The sequence below is a fragment of the Octopus sinensis genome, linkage group LG1, assembly GCF_006345805.1.
Source record: "Octopus sinensis linkage group LG1, ASM634580v1, whole genome shotgun sequence".
Classification (NCBI taxonomy): Eukaryota; Metazoa; Mollusca; class Cephalopoda; order Octopoda; family Octopodidae; genus Octopus; species Octopus sinensis.
The window spans coordinates 100,682,792-100,704,195 of NC_042997.1; the positions used below are offsets into that span (position 1 = coordinate 100,682,792).

The 21,404-nt window shown below is 34.1% G+C and overlaps 1 protein-coding gene across 1 annotated transcript in view; it reads left to right on the forward strand.

Annotated features, from left to right (window-relative positions):
- The window catches only part of LOC115218646 (multidrug resistance protein 2-like), a 98,739-nt gene that overhangs the window by 13,812 nt on the left and 63,523 nt on the right, over positions 1–21,404 (forward strand). The window contains exons 3-8 of the mRNA XM_036503341.1: positions 2,018–2,163; positions 2,638–2,714; positions 5,269–5,437; positions 6,262–6,433; positions 10,078–10,202; positions 14,790–14,961. Coding sequence (XP_036359234.1) covers positions 2,018–2,163; positions 2,638–2,714; positions 5,269–5,437; positions 6,262–6,433; positions 10,078–10,202; positions 14,790–14,961 — 861 coding nt within the window. The remainder of the gene's footprint in view (positions 1–2,017; positions 2,164–2,637; positions 2,715–5,268; positions 5,438–6,261; positions 6,434–10,077; positions 10,203–14,789; positions 14,962–21,404) is intronic.

Sequence of the window (21,404 nt, forward strand, 5' to 3'; positions counted from 1 at the left end):
ATATTGTTTCGCTTGGATGGTTATAATTTTCAGATTGTGAAACAAAAGAGGATGAAAACGCAATTAAAGTTTCTCATGAGATTACGTTTGCACGTTAGAAATACATGATTATTCGAAGGAATATTGGTTTCAAATCTTGGCACAAGGCCAGCAATTTTGGGGCAGGGAGCAATTCGATTTCATCGTCCGCAGTGTTGAACAGGTACTTATTTTATCGACCTCGAAGGGATGAAGGGCAAAGTCAACCTCGACAGAATTTGAACTCAGAGCATAAAGACGGACGAAATACCTATTTCTTTACTACCCACAATGGCCTAAACACAGAGAGGACAAACAAGGACAGAAAAACGGATTAAGTCGGTTATATCGATCCCAGTGCGTAACTGGTACTTGTTTAACCGACCCCGAAAGGATGAAAGGCAAAGTCGACCTCGGCGGAATTTGAACTCAGAATTTGAAATAGCGGCAGACGAAATACCTATTTCTATTTCTTTACTACCCACAAGGGACTAAACACAGAGAGGAAAAACAAGGACAAACAAACGGATTAAGTCGATTACACCGACCCCAGTGCGTAACTGGTACTTTTTTAATCGTCCCCGAAAGGATGAAAGGCAAAGTAGACCTCGGCGGAATTTGAACTCAAAACGTAGCGGCAGACGAAATACCGCTAAGCATGTTACCCGGTGCTAACCGGTTCTGTCAGTTTGCTTCCTTTATGCTGCTGATATTTATCGTTAATAAGAACATGTCTCAATTATTAATTAAGGCAAAATTAACAAAGTTTTATCTGAAATGCTAACACCTGAACAAGAATCTACTGTTTCTTTTTCAGTTTCACAACCCAGTTCTGCGAAATCAGTGTCGCGACAGGAACGCATGGATTGGGAGTTTGACTGGCAGAGGTGATCAAGTTGCGCCAGCCCTTTTGATACCAGCCCCCCCTCACCTAACCCCCTTGTCCTATGAGTGAATAGCAATGGTAGGAAGAAAAGTGCTGATTCCAGCGAAAAGACAGAGCAATTAGAGCACAAAAAACAAACAGCATTCAAAGTGATTTTATGAGTATGATGCATTGAAGCAAGTAACGCAGTAAGGTCAATAGTTATAAGTTCTTGACGCATAGAAGCACGTTAGGCATCAAGGTTAACTAATGTATAAATAATAGGCATGCCTTTTCGCCGGAAGGCTAATTGGGCTTCCGATCCACTGAAACGGAGGAGGTTAGGTTCGGAACACAACTAAGCCTTCAACTAAAACCTAGACTAACCTTACGGAAGGGGGCTCGGGAGTCTCTAATAGGCAGCTTCTAATCCCGATCTATCACTAACCCATCCTAGGGGTTCTAAATGACATGGCTGTAGAGGAAATTGGCTGTGGAGATGTGCATGGCAGGTTTGTTTCGGAGGAGGACAACTGCATTGGATTAAGGACCATTGAAGAATGTAGCTTTGGAGATCCTAACTCGTTAATTATTCCCTGCATTTCTCAAATCAAAAAACCGTGCACGTTTGAAAGCCAAAACACATGATAACGCGTCTTCGCAAAACACAAGAATGCGCTGAGTCATACAGACTGTCTGCAAGTGCGCACGCGCATTTAACTGTCAAGGGTAAAATTATGTCCGTCCAATCAAAAAACTGCTGGCAGTCTATTGGCGTATCAAGCTGTACGCACGCACCGCGTACAAATTTCTATGTTTTAGCGATTTTGAATGGATATGTATAGGGGGTCGGTTTATCGATTTTTTAGTGGCTTTCTGGAGTGACTGGGGAAAGGAAAATATCTACACGACCACCCTCAGACAGTCTTGAAAGCCCATAGAAAATGCGAGCCTTTTACGTGAAAAACTGTGGATTTGTATAAAGGACACACAGACACACAGATTCAGATACACAGACATTTTGCCGTTTATAGATATAGAGATAATAACAATGTCATTGGTGGCGGTGATTGAGGCGATGAATTTACTATCTAATGTATTATTACTTGGAAACATTATATTTCTATTTTTCAGTTTCGCTTTGCAACAAAGTTGGATATATTCATCATGATAGTTGCAACTATTATGTCTGTTGCACATGGAATGGTACTAGTTGTGTTCGTAATTGTATTTGTCGATATGGCAAAGAAATTATCTGATTCACATTCAGTTGTAGAAAGGTAAGTTGTTTTACTTTTGTGAACGCAAATGTTTTATCAATTCTAGTTCAGTACGTGGAAATTTCACAGTTATTTTGAAAACTATAAGACTTCAATAAGACTATAAGACTTCAATAAACACTTCGGCCGTTCCTTCATTCCCAGAACTGTTATCCTCTGCAATTTCCTCCTGTCCACATTTGATCTGTGAACACCAACATACAGATGTTAAAGGTGATCACGAACTGCAGCAATTACATGGAAGGGCATGTTAAACATTATGTGCCCTACTCTGTCCCATCTGACTAAAAATATACATAAAAGACATAGGTTGATGGTCGAATATTTTAAATGATTAAATATAGTTTTTCAAGTAAAAAGAATCAATTCCACACAACACAACAGGAAACTATTTGAGGACTTATACTACTCGTGGATTCTGACAAAATTTATCAAAATACTGGGATTTCCATACAATTTACTTTCTTTTGGTAGGATATGCGATTTCAATGATACCGTTCCTGATGAAGTTGTACTCGATGAGATAAGCGATAATTGTTATCAATTTGTAGGTAAGATTTTCCCAGTCATTTTTATTTTAATAAATATTATATAATGTTTCTACTGGATTGGTTCGATTTTCGATTCAGTCACTTTACTTCACTTTGCAGCTTCAATATCGGTTTGTTATTAACAGTTTAGAGAGAGCCTGGCTGCATCTAAGTTAATTTATTCTCGACACATAACATTACGGTTTTCTAATTTAAGGTATTTATATAAGGTCGTAAATTATTGAACCATTGTTTTATATCTTAGATATTAAAAAACAAATATATTGTTTAGAATAGTTGATGGAAGACTTTTGAAATTATGTACAAATATTATAAAATAGTACCAGCGAGCTATTTAATAATCTTTTCTGCTATAGGTACAAGGCCTGAAATTTAGTGGGAAGGGACTAGTCGATTTCATTGATCCCAGTGTTTTACTGGTACTTAATTTACCGACCGCGAAAGGATGAAAGGCAAAGATGACCTCGACGAAATTTGAACTGAGAACATAGCGACAGGCAAAATATTGCTAAGCATTTCGTCCAGCGTGCTAATGATCCTGCCATCCCACCGCCATAGTGAGCTATTTAATAATGTAATAGCATTACAAACAATATTATTTAATAACGTATTATAATATAGCCCAACTATTATAGTCTCAAAGCCTGAAATTGTGGGGGGAAGAGCTTGTCGATTACATCGACCCCAGTGTTCGGATCTTTTCTGTTTGGCTGAACTTTTTTTAAATTTTTAAATTAAGTGAAATTTTTCAAATTTGGTGTATTGATGTAAATTTTCACACTGAATCTCAGGATATAATTCACTTGTTCTAGAAAAAAGTTTAAAAAAAGTTACAAAGTTGCGACGATGTCTTAAGTATTTAATAAGCGAAAATTAATAAAAAACGAGTAAACAACACATATATTTTGTAGTTTTAAGTATTCAACATGTATTAAATGCGAAAAAAATAGTAAACAACATATTTTGTTTTTCATAAGCACACGATTTATACAGGAGAGTGCCAACGCTTGGCTTGTTACTACGGAAACAGGCACCTATATGTCTGTGGCTTTCGATTGGCTAAAATTATCCCAAATTTGCAAACTTTAAAAGCTATTAACTGTTTATTTATTGATAAATGGTGAAAATGAAAATTAGCATACAAAACTACATCAATACATCAAATCTGAAATCAATTGGACGAAACTGAACAGATCCAGAAACTGAAAAGTGGCAGCCTAACATAAAAAGATCCCGATGCTCAACTGGTTTATATTTTAGTGACCATGAAAGGATGAAAGGTAAATTCAACAATTGCGGAATTTGAGCTCAGAACACAAAGTCGGAAGAAATACTGCCATGTATTTTGTCCGGCGTCCCTTCGATTCGACATCGTTAACAGTGTAAAATTGCGAATGTACTTTTCTTGCGTGAGACTGGATAAAGAATATAATATGTAAAGAGAGCAAGACTTTCTCTGAAATAGGTTTTAGATTAGATGAAGAGAAATCAGGTCTTTGAAGTAATTTGACAGTTTTGAATTTATCAGTTAAATGACAAATATTTCTGTTTGATTTAGTTAAAAAAATTTTAGGTAGAATTTTGTGATAATTAAAGTATTTCGTTAACTGCAATTATCATCGATAGACTTTCTTGTAACATTGACCATGGGCTGAAATACATACAGCATGTAAGCGCATACATGCATATATTTCATTAATAAATAAGACAAATACCTATTTTAATAACATAAACGTAATAGGGTGGTGGATTAATAGATCTAGTAGAGTCCTACCTATAGACTCAAAAAGCCGGTTACTGTGGTTTATATATTCCCCATCTGGACGGAACGTCAGTCCATCACAGAATTTCTTTTTTCTTTGCCAGCTAACTGAATTGGAGCAACGTGAAATGAAATGACTTACTCAAGAACACAAAACATTGTCCAGTCCAGAAATCGAAACCATATGATCATGAGTCAAACACCCTAATCACTAACCCATGCGCCTCTACTATTTATAGCATTACTGTTATTAAAGTTTATCAATATTGGTTTCAAATTTTGTCACAAGGCCAGCAACTTCGGGGGAGGGGTAGGTCGATGACATTGGCCCCCAGTACTCAACTGGTATTTATTTTATCGACTCTGAAAGAATGAAAGGCAAAGTCAACCTCTGCAGAATTTGAACTCAGTATGTAAGGATGGACGAAATGCCGCTAAGCATTTTACACGGCATACTAACCGGTTCTGCCAGTTCGTTGTTTTATTAAAGTTTATCAATATTAATATACATATAAGGCAGCGAAGTGGCAGAATCGTTAGCACGCCAGGCAAAATGCTTAGCAGTATTTCGTCTGTCTTTACGTTCTGAGTTCAAATTCCGCCGAGGTCAACTTTGTCTTTCATCCCTTTCAAGATCAGCAAAATAAGCACTGGAGGGAGGGGGGAGGGTTGACGTAGTCAACTTAATCCCTCTCCTGAAATTGCTGACCTTGAGCCAAAATATGAAACCGATATCAACATACATTTACTAACCAGGTTTCCATTCAAACATATTTTTTTCTGTATCTTTAGCCTTAGCAGGTTCAGTATTTATCGCAAGCTTTGGTAATGCCCTCTGGAGAATTACCTCAGAGAGACAAATGCTTTGCATGAGGACAAATATTATGAGAAGCATTTTGCGGCAAGATCTATCGTGGTTCGACAAGTATACCCCTGGAATGTTAATCAGCTATCAGGCAGAGTAAGTATTTCATCATTTAATATTAGTAGAATGCTAGGCAGTGAGCGGGCAGAATTGTTAGCACAACAGGCAAAATGCCGAGTAGCATTTTGTCGGTCTTTACTTCTGAGTTTAAATTCCGCCGAGGGTGACTTTGCGTTTTATCCTTTCGGGATTGATAAAATGAGTGCCAGTTGGGCCCTGGGGGTCGATGTAATCGCCTTAACTCCTTTTGCCGAACTTGTACCAGAATTTGAAATCAATATTAGTTGAGTACAGAATGGCAAAATGGCAGAATCGTTTGTATGCCAGACAAAATGCTTAATGACATTTCGTCTGTCTTTATGTTCTGAGTTCAAATTCCGCCGAGGTCGACTTTGCCTTCCATCCTATCGATGTCAATAAAATAAGTACCAGTTGAGCACTTGGGTCAATGTAACCGACTTACCCCTTCTCTCGAAATTACTGAACTTGTGTCAAAATTTGAAACAATATATTAGCTGAGTACCGGGGCGGTAAGTCGACGGAATTGTTAAAGTCTTGACCAAAATACCTTCAGGTATTTCCTTCCCAACTTTCACATTCTGTGTTCGACTCCTGCCGAGATCAACTTCCCTTTAATTTTTCCGGGATTGAGAACACAAAGCACCAATCAAATACTGACGTCAATATTATCGACTTATTTCCTTTTCTTAAAATTATTGACCTTTGAACCTAAACCAAAAACTGACATTACTTGAATATTTTTAGCATTAAACAATTTCTTAAAATTAAGTTAACTTTTGTTTTTCCTTCATTCTTAAATAATGTTTGTAATAGAATTTTTTGATGTATATATTTTCTAGATCGATTACCACAATCTCTCGTGGCCTTGGAAGCTCTTTTAGCACCTTGGTTCAAACAGCTTCTGGAAGTATTGGGGCTATAATAGTTGGATTTTGCTATCAATGGAAAGTGACATTAGTCCTGCTTTCAGTTATTCCTTTAGTAAGTTTAACAACTCTCGCCATAAATAAGGTAAGGAAACGGCCACTTTTAAACATTTGATACAATGAGAAACATAAGAGTTATTGAATTACTATTTGATATGTACCTTCCTTTTATTTTAGTGTTATACTTTCCTAGGTTGAACAAATTTTTTTCTGAGTTCAATTTGAATTATGTAGTGGAATGATTTATTTTTACTGTTTCATAGTCATGGCTGTGTGGTTAAGAAGCTTGCTTCTCAACCAAGTGGTTTTGAGTTAAGTCTTACTGCGCAGCACCCCGAGAAAGAGTTTTCAACTATAGCCCCGAGTGGACCAAAGCCCTGCAAGTGGATTTGGCAGATGGAAACTGAATGAAATCCATCATATCTCTCTCTCTATTTTATATGTATGTATGTGTGTGTCATTATGCATGTATGTGTATGTCGTTATGTTTGTGTCTGTTTTCTCTCATTGCTTGACAACCGGTGTTGGTTTGTTAACATTCCCATAACTTAGCAGTTCGGCTGAAGAGGTCATATAGGATAAGTATCAGGCTTAAAAATAAGTACTGGTTTCAGTTCGTTCAACTAAACCTTTTATGACAATGTCCAAGCGTGGCTGTAGTCCAATAACTGAAACAAGTAGAAAATCAAAGAAAGATTCTGGACAGTAAAAATAGTAAAATCTTTTTTCTGAAAGAAAGACCTGAAAGCAGGAGTGGCTGTGTGGTAAGTAGCTTGCTAACCAACCACATGGTTCCGGGTTCAGTCCCACTGCGTGGCATCTTGGGCAAGTGTCTTCTGCTATAGCCCCGGGCCGACCAATGCCTTGTGAGTGGATTTGGTAGACGGAAACTGAAAGAAGCCTGTCGTATATATGTATATATATATATAAGTGTGTGTGTATATGTTTGTGTGTCTGTGTTTGTCCCCCTAGCATTGCTTGACAACCGATGCTGGTGTGTTTACGTCCCCGTCACTTAGCGGTTCGGCAAAAGAGACCGATAGAATAAGTGCTGGGCTTACAAAGAATAAGTCCCGGGGTCGATTTGCTCGACTAAAGGCGGTGCTCCAGCATGGCCGCAGTCAAATGACTGAAACAAGTAAAAGAGTAAAAGAGAGTTATAAATGACACTTGACAAACTCAAACTATGGTCTCTGTTACTTTACTTGGCTTTCTGGTACAGTTGCTTAATCGATATGTTTGAGAAAAATAAAGCACCAGCAAATTACGATAGCGAAAGAGGAATTTCAAGAAGTAAATTAGAGATAGCATAAAACTGTTTTCAAATTTGGGCACAGGGCCAGAAGTTTTTGAGGAGAGAGGAAATCGATTACATCGACCCTAGCACTTGAGTGGTACTTATTTTATCGGCCCTGAAAGAATGTGAGCCAAAGACGGAAGAAATGTCACTAAGCATTTTGTTTAGCATGCTAATTGCTCTGCTAGCTCGCCGCTTTAAAGATAGCATAAAATTACTAAGAATTATGAATATCAGTGTATAAAATATGTTTTCAACATTAGAAAATACGAAGTAGTAAGTGTTAGTAATTTAGAATTATCATTTACAAAGGCTTTTAAAATAATATCATTCATTAAAAGGAGGGTATGAGGATTATGCGGGAAAGTTCAGTTGTTATATGGTAACAATTATCAGATTACTGTAAAGTGTATTATAGTGTAGCTCTTCTAAGGCATAGGTATGAAAGTGGCAAATCCGTAATGTTAATAAACTTCTTGTTTTCTTTGATTTCTTAAAGAATCTGAAAATAAGGTAAAACCGAGTAAGAAGAATGCGTTTACAAAAACGATTGGAAGATGGAACATACAGAGGATATTTCCGAAAAAAAAAAGGAGTCAGAAATATTTGCCAAGATTTTAAGGCATTAAATTTGCCATTTCTTAGTTAGGGTTCACTACTTACACTTTTCCACAACTAAACGATAACCATTCTCATTCAGCTAATCTAAATTTTGTATTAATTAGTAAATAAGATTTAAATAGGCTTATTTTACTATTAAATAAAAAAAGTATTTTATTTTGACATTTACAAGTATCACAGTATGCAGTAATAAAGAAAAAGCCACTTGTATAAACGTTTTAGGAAATATAAAGGGAACAAACTGTATGTAGATTTAATAAAACGCTGATTAACTTAATAGACTCCCGAACTTCCTACAAACGAGTAGAATACAATCTGTTTTGGGGGTATCAGGTCAGTTCAACCTACTTCGAGATACTAGTATTGAAATAAAATTAGTCTTACTCTAAGACGGAGTGGAGCGTACCAGAAAGAGTACCTTTCCGAAGTGCAGAAATGGAAGAAATCCTGTTTTCTTTCAAAAAGATTAAAAACTTGTCGGGGGTCGCGGAATGAAACGTAGGAGCTATGATTTGATTGTATGAAGTTTGATTTTATCATAAAGATGAATGAGTTTCCTGAGATCATTTTAGGATGGAAAATTATCTTACTGTTTCCATTTTCTGTTTTGTGTGGTAAATATAATCTAAGCATCTACGTTTGTGTGTAAATTTTTGTGAAGTTTTTATAAAAGAATTTGAGAAGAGTTTGTGAGCCTTTCATTTCAAAAAGATTAGAATAGATTCCTTTTCCTTTAAATCTTGGCATTGAACTTCAATACTAAAAGTTTAAGCTGTACCCCATAAAACAAGCAGGGCCATGATAATCAGAATTATGAAGCACGTCTAATTGCTGTCGGCAACTTTGAAAGTGATCTGCTAAAAACTATTACAATCGCAATTTCTTTTTCATCTTATGTACCTCATGGTGAATGGCTGTTGAACATTATTCGGAAAATATTCGTCAATTAATCATCTGTGAAAGCACGTGGCCTAGTGGTTGCTGTGTTGCATTCATGATCGCAAGATCGTAGTTTCGATTCCAGCACTGGGCGGGGTGTTGTGATCTTGAGCTAAACACTTCATTTCACATTGCTCTACGATCATTTCGACATCTGGCACAACGTATATCTGTACTGGCAATGTAGATTTGATGGAGGAAATGAGATAAATGAGAAAATGAGATAAACATTTGATCACTATAGATAAATTGTCTCAGCAGCTTGTTCAGTAAGAGAATGCAAAACCTTCATCTGTCATGTACGAAAGGAGAGACCTCTAATCTGATATAATCTATATATATAAAGCTGAAGTTGTCTGTGTGTGGCAGGTTTGGTAGCCTTCAACTAACACTATCTCCTCCGAGACCATGCGGCGCAAGTTGACCAAAATTGAGAGTATGATAGAAGAAGGCTTGCTCTTCATTCCGAAGAAGATAAAATTCAAATCGGAACATGTTAACACCAAACATTATTTACATCAAAAAGATGCTTTTTTTCAATGAAAATCCCTATCTTTTAAGATTTTTTGACTGCTGTGTTGCCATTTCTCTGTGTATTTCAACAAGAAAAATGTTCACTGAAAGAGAATAACAAGCTACATAAGGCAAAATTTTTACTTTTCAAAAATTCCAATTCGGGCGATACTGCTAGTCATGTGATATAATAGTTGTAACATGATCTAACATCTAAACCTATAATAATAGGACAAACTGCATGACGACTGTTATTATTGTAATGAATTTTAATTTCTTTTATTTTTTGTTAAGAAATTATAACCTTCATCAAAATGTTACAGCTGTCGATTTCAATAATTTATTTGATATTTCATTAGGCAGTAAAACATTCGGCTCATAAAGAAAACCTTGCATATGAAGAAGCTGGCGGTATGACTGAGGAAATAATCAGTTCTATTAAAACGGTTGTAGCTTTTGGTGGTGAAAAGAAAGAAACTCTACGGTAAGATTTGTCTACTTTGAAATTTGAGTTTATCATGTTTTTTTTTTTTACAAAATTTGTTAATTTATTTATATAAAGGTAGAAACCAACGTTATGCATTCAATATTAATAATTATTTAAGACTGTGAGCTGGCAGAATCGTTACCACGTTAGGCAAAATGCTGAGCGGCATTTTGTTCATCTCTACGTTCTCAGTCAAATTCCACTGAGGTCGACTTTGCTCTCATCCTTTTAGGGTTGATAAAATAAATACAAGTTGAGCACTGGGGTCGATGTAATCGATTTAGTCCCTCTCTCCAAACTTGCTGGCCTTATGTCAAAATTTGAAATCAATAATAATCATTATTATAGAAAGCTATTATCATTAGAGGCGTTTGAAGTCAGGGTATTTAGAGTCTGGTGTTAGTGGTGTCATTGATTCTCGCTTGAAATTTTGGCGATAGTAAGTCTCACTATCAGATTCCTTATTAGGAGGTAGTAGGAAAATTTTCTCATACCACTACCAGCTTCGCGAGAAAACATTTACACGACGACGACGACGATGGTAACGACAATGGTATGGTCAGCATTTTTAACACAAGCAACAACAGCAGCAGCAGCCGTTCAAGGATGTGGACCTGGAGATCTCAATTTCCAGCGACTTCGAGGGCCACCTCACAGTGGTGTCGGGCATCAACAAAGAGCCCTCGACTACAAGACGACCAAAGTTTTTTTTCCTTTTTTTCCCTAGGTCTGGGGTCTCCCGCCCCTAAGCCCTAGACCATCACTTAATCACCCTTACCCGTCTTGTTGCTTAACAACAACAACAACAACAACAACAACAACAACAACAGCAACAATAACAACAACAACACCGTCTTAGAATCGAACATCAGAGTGATAGTCACTGCTTTAAGAAACTACAAGGCACGAGCAAAAGAATCAACCAAAAAAGTCAGTGGGCCTGCAGCTCGGCATCTGGAGAAGCAGACCCATGCCATCTAACAGCGTTGTGAGGCACAGGATGAATGGATCGGTTAAATTCCCGGTAATTTGGCTTGGTCCAGATCTCTCAGCCGAAAAGAACTGGAATGTTATGATGATTAGAGTGGCCATCTCACCCGAAAATGAGCCGAGAGAAAGCTATCACTGAAAAGTCTGAGGTAGTGAATGCTCGCATCGCACCCGTTATATATTATAGCCTGACAATCACACTCTGCTCCTGATCACGTATCACCGAACTGGAGTACCTGTTCTCTGTGGAAGAGTCGCATTTCACCGGTCAGGTGCTCCATTTATTGTCAATATCCACTGAGTGGAGAACTGAGCTTACTGTAGCAGATGACGCTCAGACTTTTTGGCGATAAAAGTGTAAACATGTAAAACTAAGTGAATAAATTAATATTGCAAGATTCTAGTTTCTTTTGAGTACCCCCTCGCATATACATTTTAAACATCTATAAGAGATACACCCTCAGGATGAATACCATAATTAATTAGACTTTCAAATGTAAAATGCTTATATTTTCAAAATTATCTTTTCCAAAATATTCAACACAAAATTTTCAGTGTATGAAAGCTCATTTACCAATATTATCCACCCCACGAAACCACACAAAAAAACACCAACCAAAAAACAAAACAAACAAAATCCCACTAAGTCACCTTTTCAGTAGTTGCCTGGTCACCTCTAGAAATAATAGAAAAATAAATTAGGATGGCCGAAATCACCAACAAACGGTAAAAATACCCTCCCCCAAAAAGAAACTCAACAGCGAGGGACGGTCGTGGGCTTCTCTGATGCCAAATTTAAATAATAACATCGATAATAATAATTTCAAAATTTGGCACAAGGCCAGCAATTTCAGGGGAAGATCAACCCCAGCGCTCAACTGGTACTCATTTCATCGACCCCAAAAGGATGCAAGGCCAGATCGACCTCGATGGAATTTGAACTCAGAAAGTTAAGACGGACCAAATGCCGCTAAGCATTTTGCCCGGATTGCTAAACATTCTACCAGCTCGCTGCATTTACACCACCACTACTACTACTACTACTACTACTACTACTACTACTACTACTACAACTACTACTACTACTACTACTACTACTACTACTACTACTACTACTACTACTAATGGTTTCAAATTTCGGGGAAGGGGTAAATCAATTATGTCGACCCTAGAACTCAACTTGTATTCGTTTTATTGATCTTGAAAGAATGAAAGCCAAAATCAACTTCGGTGGAATTTGAACTGAGAATGTAAAGTCGGAAGAAATGCTGCTAAGCATTTATCTGACGCAGTAACGATTCGACCAGCTCACCGCCTTAATACTAATAATGATAAATGTAGTAGTAGTAGTAGTAGTGTAGTAGTAGTAGTAGTAGTAGTAGTAGTATAGTAGTAGTAGTAGTTGTAGTATCCCGCTAGTATTTTGCTTAAGTCTGGCTCCATTAACAAATCTGTTGAATGAAAGCAGCAACGGTTATAGATGTCATGGAAAAACTAAATTTTCTCATCATTATGTCTAAAACGATTTACAAGGAATTACGGAGATGTACTTGCATAGCAAGTGACTTGATCTGAGATCGTGTGCTGGAACGAAAACAATTGCAGCGTGGAAGGTGTTTATAAGCCATTTTTGTGTGTTTCTTAAATGGCTTATAAACACCTTCCACGCTGCAATTGATTTACAAGGAACAATGCTCAAATGGAAAACCAACTAAAAATTGATCATTACTATAGCCATGGCATAAAAAATGTGTAACAGTAAGTTAGACAGATGTATCAAAGGAACGTTAACTAAAACTCAGAAATATTAAATTAGACTCACACATCAAAATTAGAAAATGAGATTAGAACGGTACATACTAAAGGAGTAGAAGAAACTGATAAATTACTACTCACAGGGAAATGAAAAAGAAATTTAGAAAAGAGTATTATAAAAGAGTCAATCTGATATCGGTTTCAAATTTTGGCACAAAGCTAGCAGCTTCGGGGGAAAGGGTAGGTTGATTACACCAATCCTAGTACTCAATTGGTACTTATTTTATCGACACTGAGGATGAAAAATTAAGTCGACCTCAGCGGAAGAGTCAATCTGATATTAAAAATTGAAGTAATTGCTAGAAATAACAAAAATAAAATAACATAATATGATCTGCAAATATGCTGGCCATCACATTTATAAACTACAATTTCAATTTAATAAACTGGAATTTAAGTAGCTTGAAAATCTTAGACGTAGAAAAAGGTAACTACTGACAGCGTTTGGAATCTATCCTACAAAGCTAATATGGTTATAACATACTTAATCGGCATACAAGGAGGGTGGAGACTGCTACATATAGAAAACTAGTACAAGATAACAATGGGAGTAAAAGATAATTGGTAGCAAGCAAATGGAAATTGATTTGTGTCATCAAAAAATATGTAAAAAAAAAAACAACAAAAGCTGATATTCTTTTTTTTTATCTATAAGTAAGCAATAAAGCAGAAACTCGAAATTAATTACCGAATAAAACTGACTTAGTTAAAAACAAAATGACAGAAAAGATTAAAATTGAATTTTAAAATACACTGAACAAAAAAAAAAGGGAGCAAAACAAAAGCGAAAATTAACAAATATTCTATGGCCAGCACTTTCTCACAAGTTTCAGTAGAGAGGGAAAAAATCCACAGCAAAAGCCAATAACGACTCAAAATCTCTGGGCTAAAAGTGAAAACTGATGACCAATGCTTAGCCACGAACGACTGAATGCAGACTGCAACCAGTACAGTGAGACTGTTGACCACATCATTTAGTGACACAATGAATTCTACTGCTACGTCCACTGGGTTATATATCCATATCGATGTGAAAAGTTAAGAAGTAGCATAAATATACATTAACACGTTAAAGGACAACAGTTCAGCCACATTCATTTGGGATATGCTTGTCGAGACTGACAAAGAGATCAATGCAAACTTCCTAGATATAATAAAGAATGAAAATTCCTGTCCTGCTATAGATTTCTGTTTCTTTTCATCAAAATATTGTCCCAAAAGAGGAGAAACTGTCAAAGATCTTGAAATTGGAATAATCAGGACATGTGGCATGAAAATAAAAATACTTCCAATAATATCATAATTAGAACACTAGATATGATAAGAAATATAATCAAATTTTACAGATTCCCCCAAATTCTTCAATTTTCACTTTTTTCAGAAATTTGTTTTTGCGAAATACGTAGAAAAAAACGGAGATTGAAAAAAGGGAAAATTGAAGAATTTGAGGGTGAGAGGTGGGGGAAATTAAATGCGGTTTTTTCTTGCAGAACCAGAATCTCCATACTCGAAAACGGGGGATTCTGTAAAAAAAAAAAAAATCAAAAGAAAGGGGGTGCGATCCACATTGTTTACATCTGCCATCAAATCCATACAAACCATAATATGACTCACAAAATTGCACATTCTAGACACAGCTCTTACGCAAAACACTTTCAATTCAACATCACAAATCAAGCAGTAATATTTTTTGCACACAACGCATATTCTGCAGCAAAAACTACTTGAATTGAATGTATATTAAAAACATAAAACAAAAGTCCATTCCAATATTTACAGGTATGAAAGTCTGTTAGATACAGCCAGGAAAGCAGGTGTGATGAAAGGTGTCGTTACTGGTGCAGCTACTGGTATGTTTTGGTGCATAATTTATTGCTTCTTTGCCTTAGGATTCTGGTACAGTGACAAACTTGTTCGCGATGATGATGCTGATATGAATGATGTGCTAATTGTAAGTAAAATAATGGCTATTATATTTTCTTGATTCATATTTGCGTTATCTAAAAAAAAAAAAAAAATTAAGAATAATTTTATTATTCATGGGTTTTCATCGTGTTAGCTATGAAAACAACAAAACAAACAAAAAAACCTCTACCTCAAATGGCTCTGATAATGTTGAGCTTTAGTATTTTTTGTTGTTCTCACCAATTCATGAAGAAACGCAGGAGTGGCTGTGTGGTAAGTAGCTTGCTTACCAACCACATGGTTCCGGGTTCAGATACATGGACTCAAGTTTCTGGGTATTGACCCGTCAATACCAAGAAACTCGAGTCCATGTATCATGTCAGGTTGGATATGGGAAGGATGGCTTCCCTTTGCAAATATTGATAGGGCACAGATAGTGCGTGAATAGCCAGCTGGAGGATGTGTCCTCCTGGGGCTACAAGCTACTGTAGCATTGACCCTTATGTGGCAAATATACTTCCCGATAAGTATATATATATATATATATATATATATATATATATATATATATATATATATATTATATATATATATATATATATATATATCGGGGTTTTCCAAAGATCCGCCCATCCATTAGATTGCCCATAGCGTTCATTTGGATGGGCGTTTATTTGTGGTTAAAAGTTGAAACAGAGTTAGTATTCTGGTTTGCATTCTCTTTAGACGTTCATTTGCTCTGTTCGACACTAGCCTTATTTCGTTGGAGAAGTAATGTAACGCCCTTTGATTGACTTCCGCCATAGACTTTGTTGGCAATAAACATATAGATGCTAGCCACTGTGGTACTACCAAAGCTCGTTTTATTGTTGTGTTGTGAGTTAATGCTGCAGGAAAGGTGTTGAAAGCAATGATTATCCTTAAAGGATTGAAAACGTGCCTAAAATCAAGGTCCCAAAGAATATTTACTTAACAGTCTCCAACAGGGAGGATCGATAACATATAAACGATTGCAGCTGTGGGCTGACAAAGTGTTTGGGCAGAGAACAGCACAACTATTCCAGTACTAATCGGTACAACTATTCCATGCTAAAAATTCAGTGCTATTCATGGATGAATGCTCAGTGTGCACAAAAAAAAAAAAAAAAAAAAAAAGAAGCGGAGCTCCTAGAAGAGGTCAAACGTAGGAATACAATTCTCAAACTTATACCTCTTAAAACAACATCTTACTTGCAGCCGTTAGATGTATCAATTATTGGTCCTTTCAAGAAAGCCCTTCATGCTGAATGGGAGAATTAGTTTTCAAATGGCAAAAAGGAGTATACAAATAAAGGATATTGCAAAAAACCTTCTTATCAAGAGATAGAGAACTTTGTGACCCAAGCTGTTGCCACTTTAAATAAAGAAACTATAAAGCGTGCTTTTGAATGTTGTGGAATTGCTCCTTGTGGACAGACTGTAGAACAAAGCCTCTTAAACTCACGCTTACAGGATGATTTGTCTGGCCTTGAGGTAAGTGCGCCAGATGCACATAATGACAAAATTGAAGAAATATATGCTAGGAAAAGTTTTACCCAAAGTATCGATAGCGTTTTGTCTTAATAACTGATGAGATGCCGGAGCAGACTTCAGCCCGGGTATCCGAAACTCTAAATTTTATTATGACAACCAACTAGTTGTCACATATTATATATATATATATAAAATATCTATCTATCTATCTATCTATCTATCTATCTATCTATCTATCTATCTATCTATCTATCTATCTATCTATCTATCTATCTCTCTCTCTCTCTCTCTCTCTCTCTCTCTCTCTATATATATATATATATATATATATATATATATATATATATATATATATATATATATATATATACAAAATGAGAAAATGGAGAAATATATCCAAATCAATCATCAACTATCAGATAATACCGAATCATATACTTTATTAAAACACTACACAATAGCAATGAGATTAGACATTAATACAGTACAATAATTACAATCAATATGGTGAGATATAACTAAATAAATATAACAAGATATAAAAATACATTTACATTATAACTGACAGCTGTTTCGGCCATGAAGATAGGTATGTCTCATTTAACCTATTAGCCATATAATGCAGGTATAAATGAGACATTAACAAGAATATCTTACGGCCTCTTCGGAGATTCTAATGCAAGTATGAGTACAAACCCTAAAATAATTTACATATAAATATAAATATGAGTGCATACATACTCATATTCTTACATATATATACATATACACAATAAAACAATATAAATCAATATACATCAACAAACACAATAATGTTCCATATTGAACGCCACAGCTCCTCAACCAACATCAAGAAACCACAACAGACACACTCACACTCAATGCAGGCATATATATTAAACAGTTCAATATATTAAAATGTGTCACTTCACAAAAAGCCAATAAAGTTAATACCACCACCATAGTACCATTCAAAGCAAATGGATATCTGCATATATATGCAATCAGTTAAATTCCTCTGTTTGCATGGTATTAATTTTCACAGATGCATTCGATTGGCCTATACTTTTAAATTTGAATTACAATAGATATTTTACGGTTAGTTAGCTAGGAAACATACACACGCGCACGCACATCCACAAAACGTGCGCACATACAGACATAGTCATATGTTTACACACACACACACACCCACACACCCACACACCCACACACCACACACACAAACACACATATACCCACATACACAACCAAATCATAAATAAATAAATAAATAACATAAGAGGTACTATCCCATCTATACACTAAGTGTTTACAAACAGATCCACTCACATATGTCCATAAATCCGTAAATGCAATCATACATATAATTATACCTAGATGGAGAGTGTAATTTGTCATAAGGTACATAATTCATGTGACACCGTATTTTTCGTAAACAAAATATTTTAGAACTAAAAATGTCCGCATCATTACCACTATGTTTCCATTCAAATATTTACTAAATTATAAAATATAGCATGCCCGTTTATGTTTGTCTATCAAAAGACATAAAAATACATATATACTAAGTTAACAGAGGTTTATATTAATTAAATTATAAGAAATTAATTGTAAAACGTCAAAATACGCTAATATTCTAAGATATATAATCAAAATAACTCCTTATAACTTATACAGATAACTCCACTACGTAAGAAGTCTAGTATTATTACATTACTATTATATTCCTATTTAAACTCTCACCAACGAACTAAGAGAATTATACTCACATCTACATATCCATATGTATACTCGTGTGTAACAACAAACATATATCTATATATATAAAACTCTAGTTGTGTGAGTGTCTGTCCCCTTCGATTTAGATTCCTAACTACTCCCACATTTTGCGGTACAGTTTAACCAAATTCGGGTATCTTATAGTCGTGATTAATATCGAGCCCGTCTGGCTATTAGCGCACGTCTACGATGAGTCTACGATTTTAAAAATAATTTAACATAATTTTTTATTCCATTTTAATGCATAATTTTTCGTGTGTCGATGGCGGCGGAGTTGGCGTCCACGCTCAAACACCTGCACCTGTGTTTGCTTCTCCCCCTTCTTCCCTTCCTCGTGAAGCTGTGGGGAAGGGAGTTTAAGGAAATCAACGTCGTAATGCGTTGTCAAGGAGACCAGCGTTCTTTTAGAACAACGACTTCATGGCTTGAAGACACCAAAACAGAAGTGGCTAAGAAAGCCCGAATTGGCATCTATAAAGGAAGTAACTCTCTAAAAATGCTTATATAGTTATTTCCCTTACAAACCCGAGCAACGCCGGGCGATACTGCTAGTATACTATATACTTTCACATATGATGTGTATGTAAACATTCGTAGTACTTATATATATATATATATTTTTAAGTATCAGTGAACACATAAATACATATATAATAATTAACAGGATTTAGCATTAAATAATATCAGTGGACGTATAAATACATATATAGTAATTAACAGGACTTACCAATAAATAGTATATAAGTAAATAATTATAAATTAAATTAATAATAAGTTAATAATTGTTATTACTTAAAAATAAAATGTAATAAAATAAAATAAGATGAAATAATTAAAAATAAAAATGAAAATATAAGTAAAAACATGTATACATATATATATATATATTTTTAATAAATAATGGATATTTATGTATATATCTACATATAAATAAATGAATAAATAAATAGATAAATACCATAAAATACAAAGATAAACTTAATATATAATACTGCTAATATGTATATATCCACATATACATAAATGAATAGATAAATAGATAAATAACGTAAAATAAAATAAAAAATATACATTAAAATGAGTACATAGATAAACTTAGTATACAGGCTGCTAATATGTAAATATTTACATATAAATAAATGAATAAATAAATAGATAAATAACATAAAGTACAAATCAAGATGAGTACAAATATAAGCTAAATATATAAGACTGCTAATATGTATAACGCCACATATAAGTAAATGAATATAATTATTAATAAATAACATAAGATACAAATTAAGATGAGTACAAAGATAAACTTAATATATAATATATAAGACTGCCAAATAAATACCTGCAAAAACCCATATACTCATCCAAAACAAACAATGTACATTCAATATAGACTCGCATTTATTACATATTAGTATTACAGCATCTAAAACCAGCTTCCCAAACTATGATACGCATACACACTCATCAATTTTGGAAATCCCCATGAATATCATAGTACTATGTATATACCAAAATATATATATTTATATCCGAGTGTATTTCCCTTATAAGCCAGGACAAAAACCAAAAAACAATCAATACAGAACATATATATTTATAAATATGTGTAGCTACAAAATTATAAATTTATAAGTTGTATCTTTCAAATTATAAAGACCACAAGTACAATCAAGTGTAGAGGAAAGTTAAAATATTACTAGTAGAAAAGCTAAGTTCTATTTAAATCTAGAGAAAGTATACGCTAGTTTATGAATGCAAAAAAAAATCCGCTCGTTAATATTATTAATAATAGGCATTCCAGCTTTGATGATGAAAAAAATTTCATTAATACATAGAGAGCATTTTTTATTTTTACTATTATATACAGGTGCAGAAGTTAGCATTTTCCAATTTAATTTAAAATCTATGTTCTTACTTTTGAGTTCCCAAATATATGCACTTAACCCCGTAGAGTACATCCTATTTTTATTTCTAAAAGTATATCTATGATAATTAAGTCTTTGTTTCATGCTATTCATAGTTGCTCCGATGTATACCCTACTGCTATATTGTGTATCCACAGTGCATTGATAAACTACCTCTTTCTTGAGGCATTGATTACCAAACACACATTGATTCCTGTTTCTGAAATTACAGTTATCAACAGGTTGGGGTAATCTAACATTGGCCAAAATTTCTGTAACTATATTCCCATTAATAGTGTTATAATTATTTTTACTATCCAATCCCAAATTTAACGAGTGATTGCATTTAATATTATTGGCGATATTCCTATCAATAGTAATAGTATTGGTGGTAGTGGTATCATCTATTACATTAATATTTCTCCTTACAGGTAGGGTACTATCATAATTTGCAAGAGGGTTGTTCACGTTAGCTCCAAAAGATATATTGTCCCTACGATTATAGAGAGGCAAATTACTATTATCTAAATTCAACTTTCTATCATTATAGAAGCAATCCAGTTTCCTGTTATTAAATGAGGAGATGATAGTGGCCAAATTATGTGTAATGCTATATCCTATTCTAACAGTTCCATTGTTAATTAATTGACCAAATTTATTCCTACCCTTAACAAAGTGCCTAAATATTACATTGTGCAAAGCTCTAACTATATCTGTTTTTATCTGCAATGCATATGGGATTATCAGCCATAGTGTATCCTAATCAGTGTTACATATATATATATATATATCTATATATATAGTATATATATATATATATATATATATATATATATATATATATATATATATAATATATATATATAATATATTAATATACATATATATATATATAAAATATACTATGTACTAATATATATATATATATATATATATATAATATACTATATTATATAGTAAAATATACATATGTATATATATATATATATAATATATATATATATATAATATATAATATACAGATGTAATATATATATATAATAATATACAGATGTACATATATATATATATATAAAATATACATATGTACATATATATATATATGTATATAAAATATATATATATATATATATATATAAAATATATATATAAAATATATAATATATGTATATAATATATATATTATATATCTATATAATAATATATATATATAATATATATATATATATATATAATATATATATATATATATATAACCATTCATATATATAAAATATACATATATATGCAA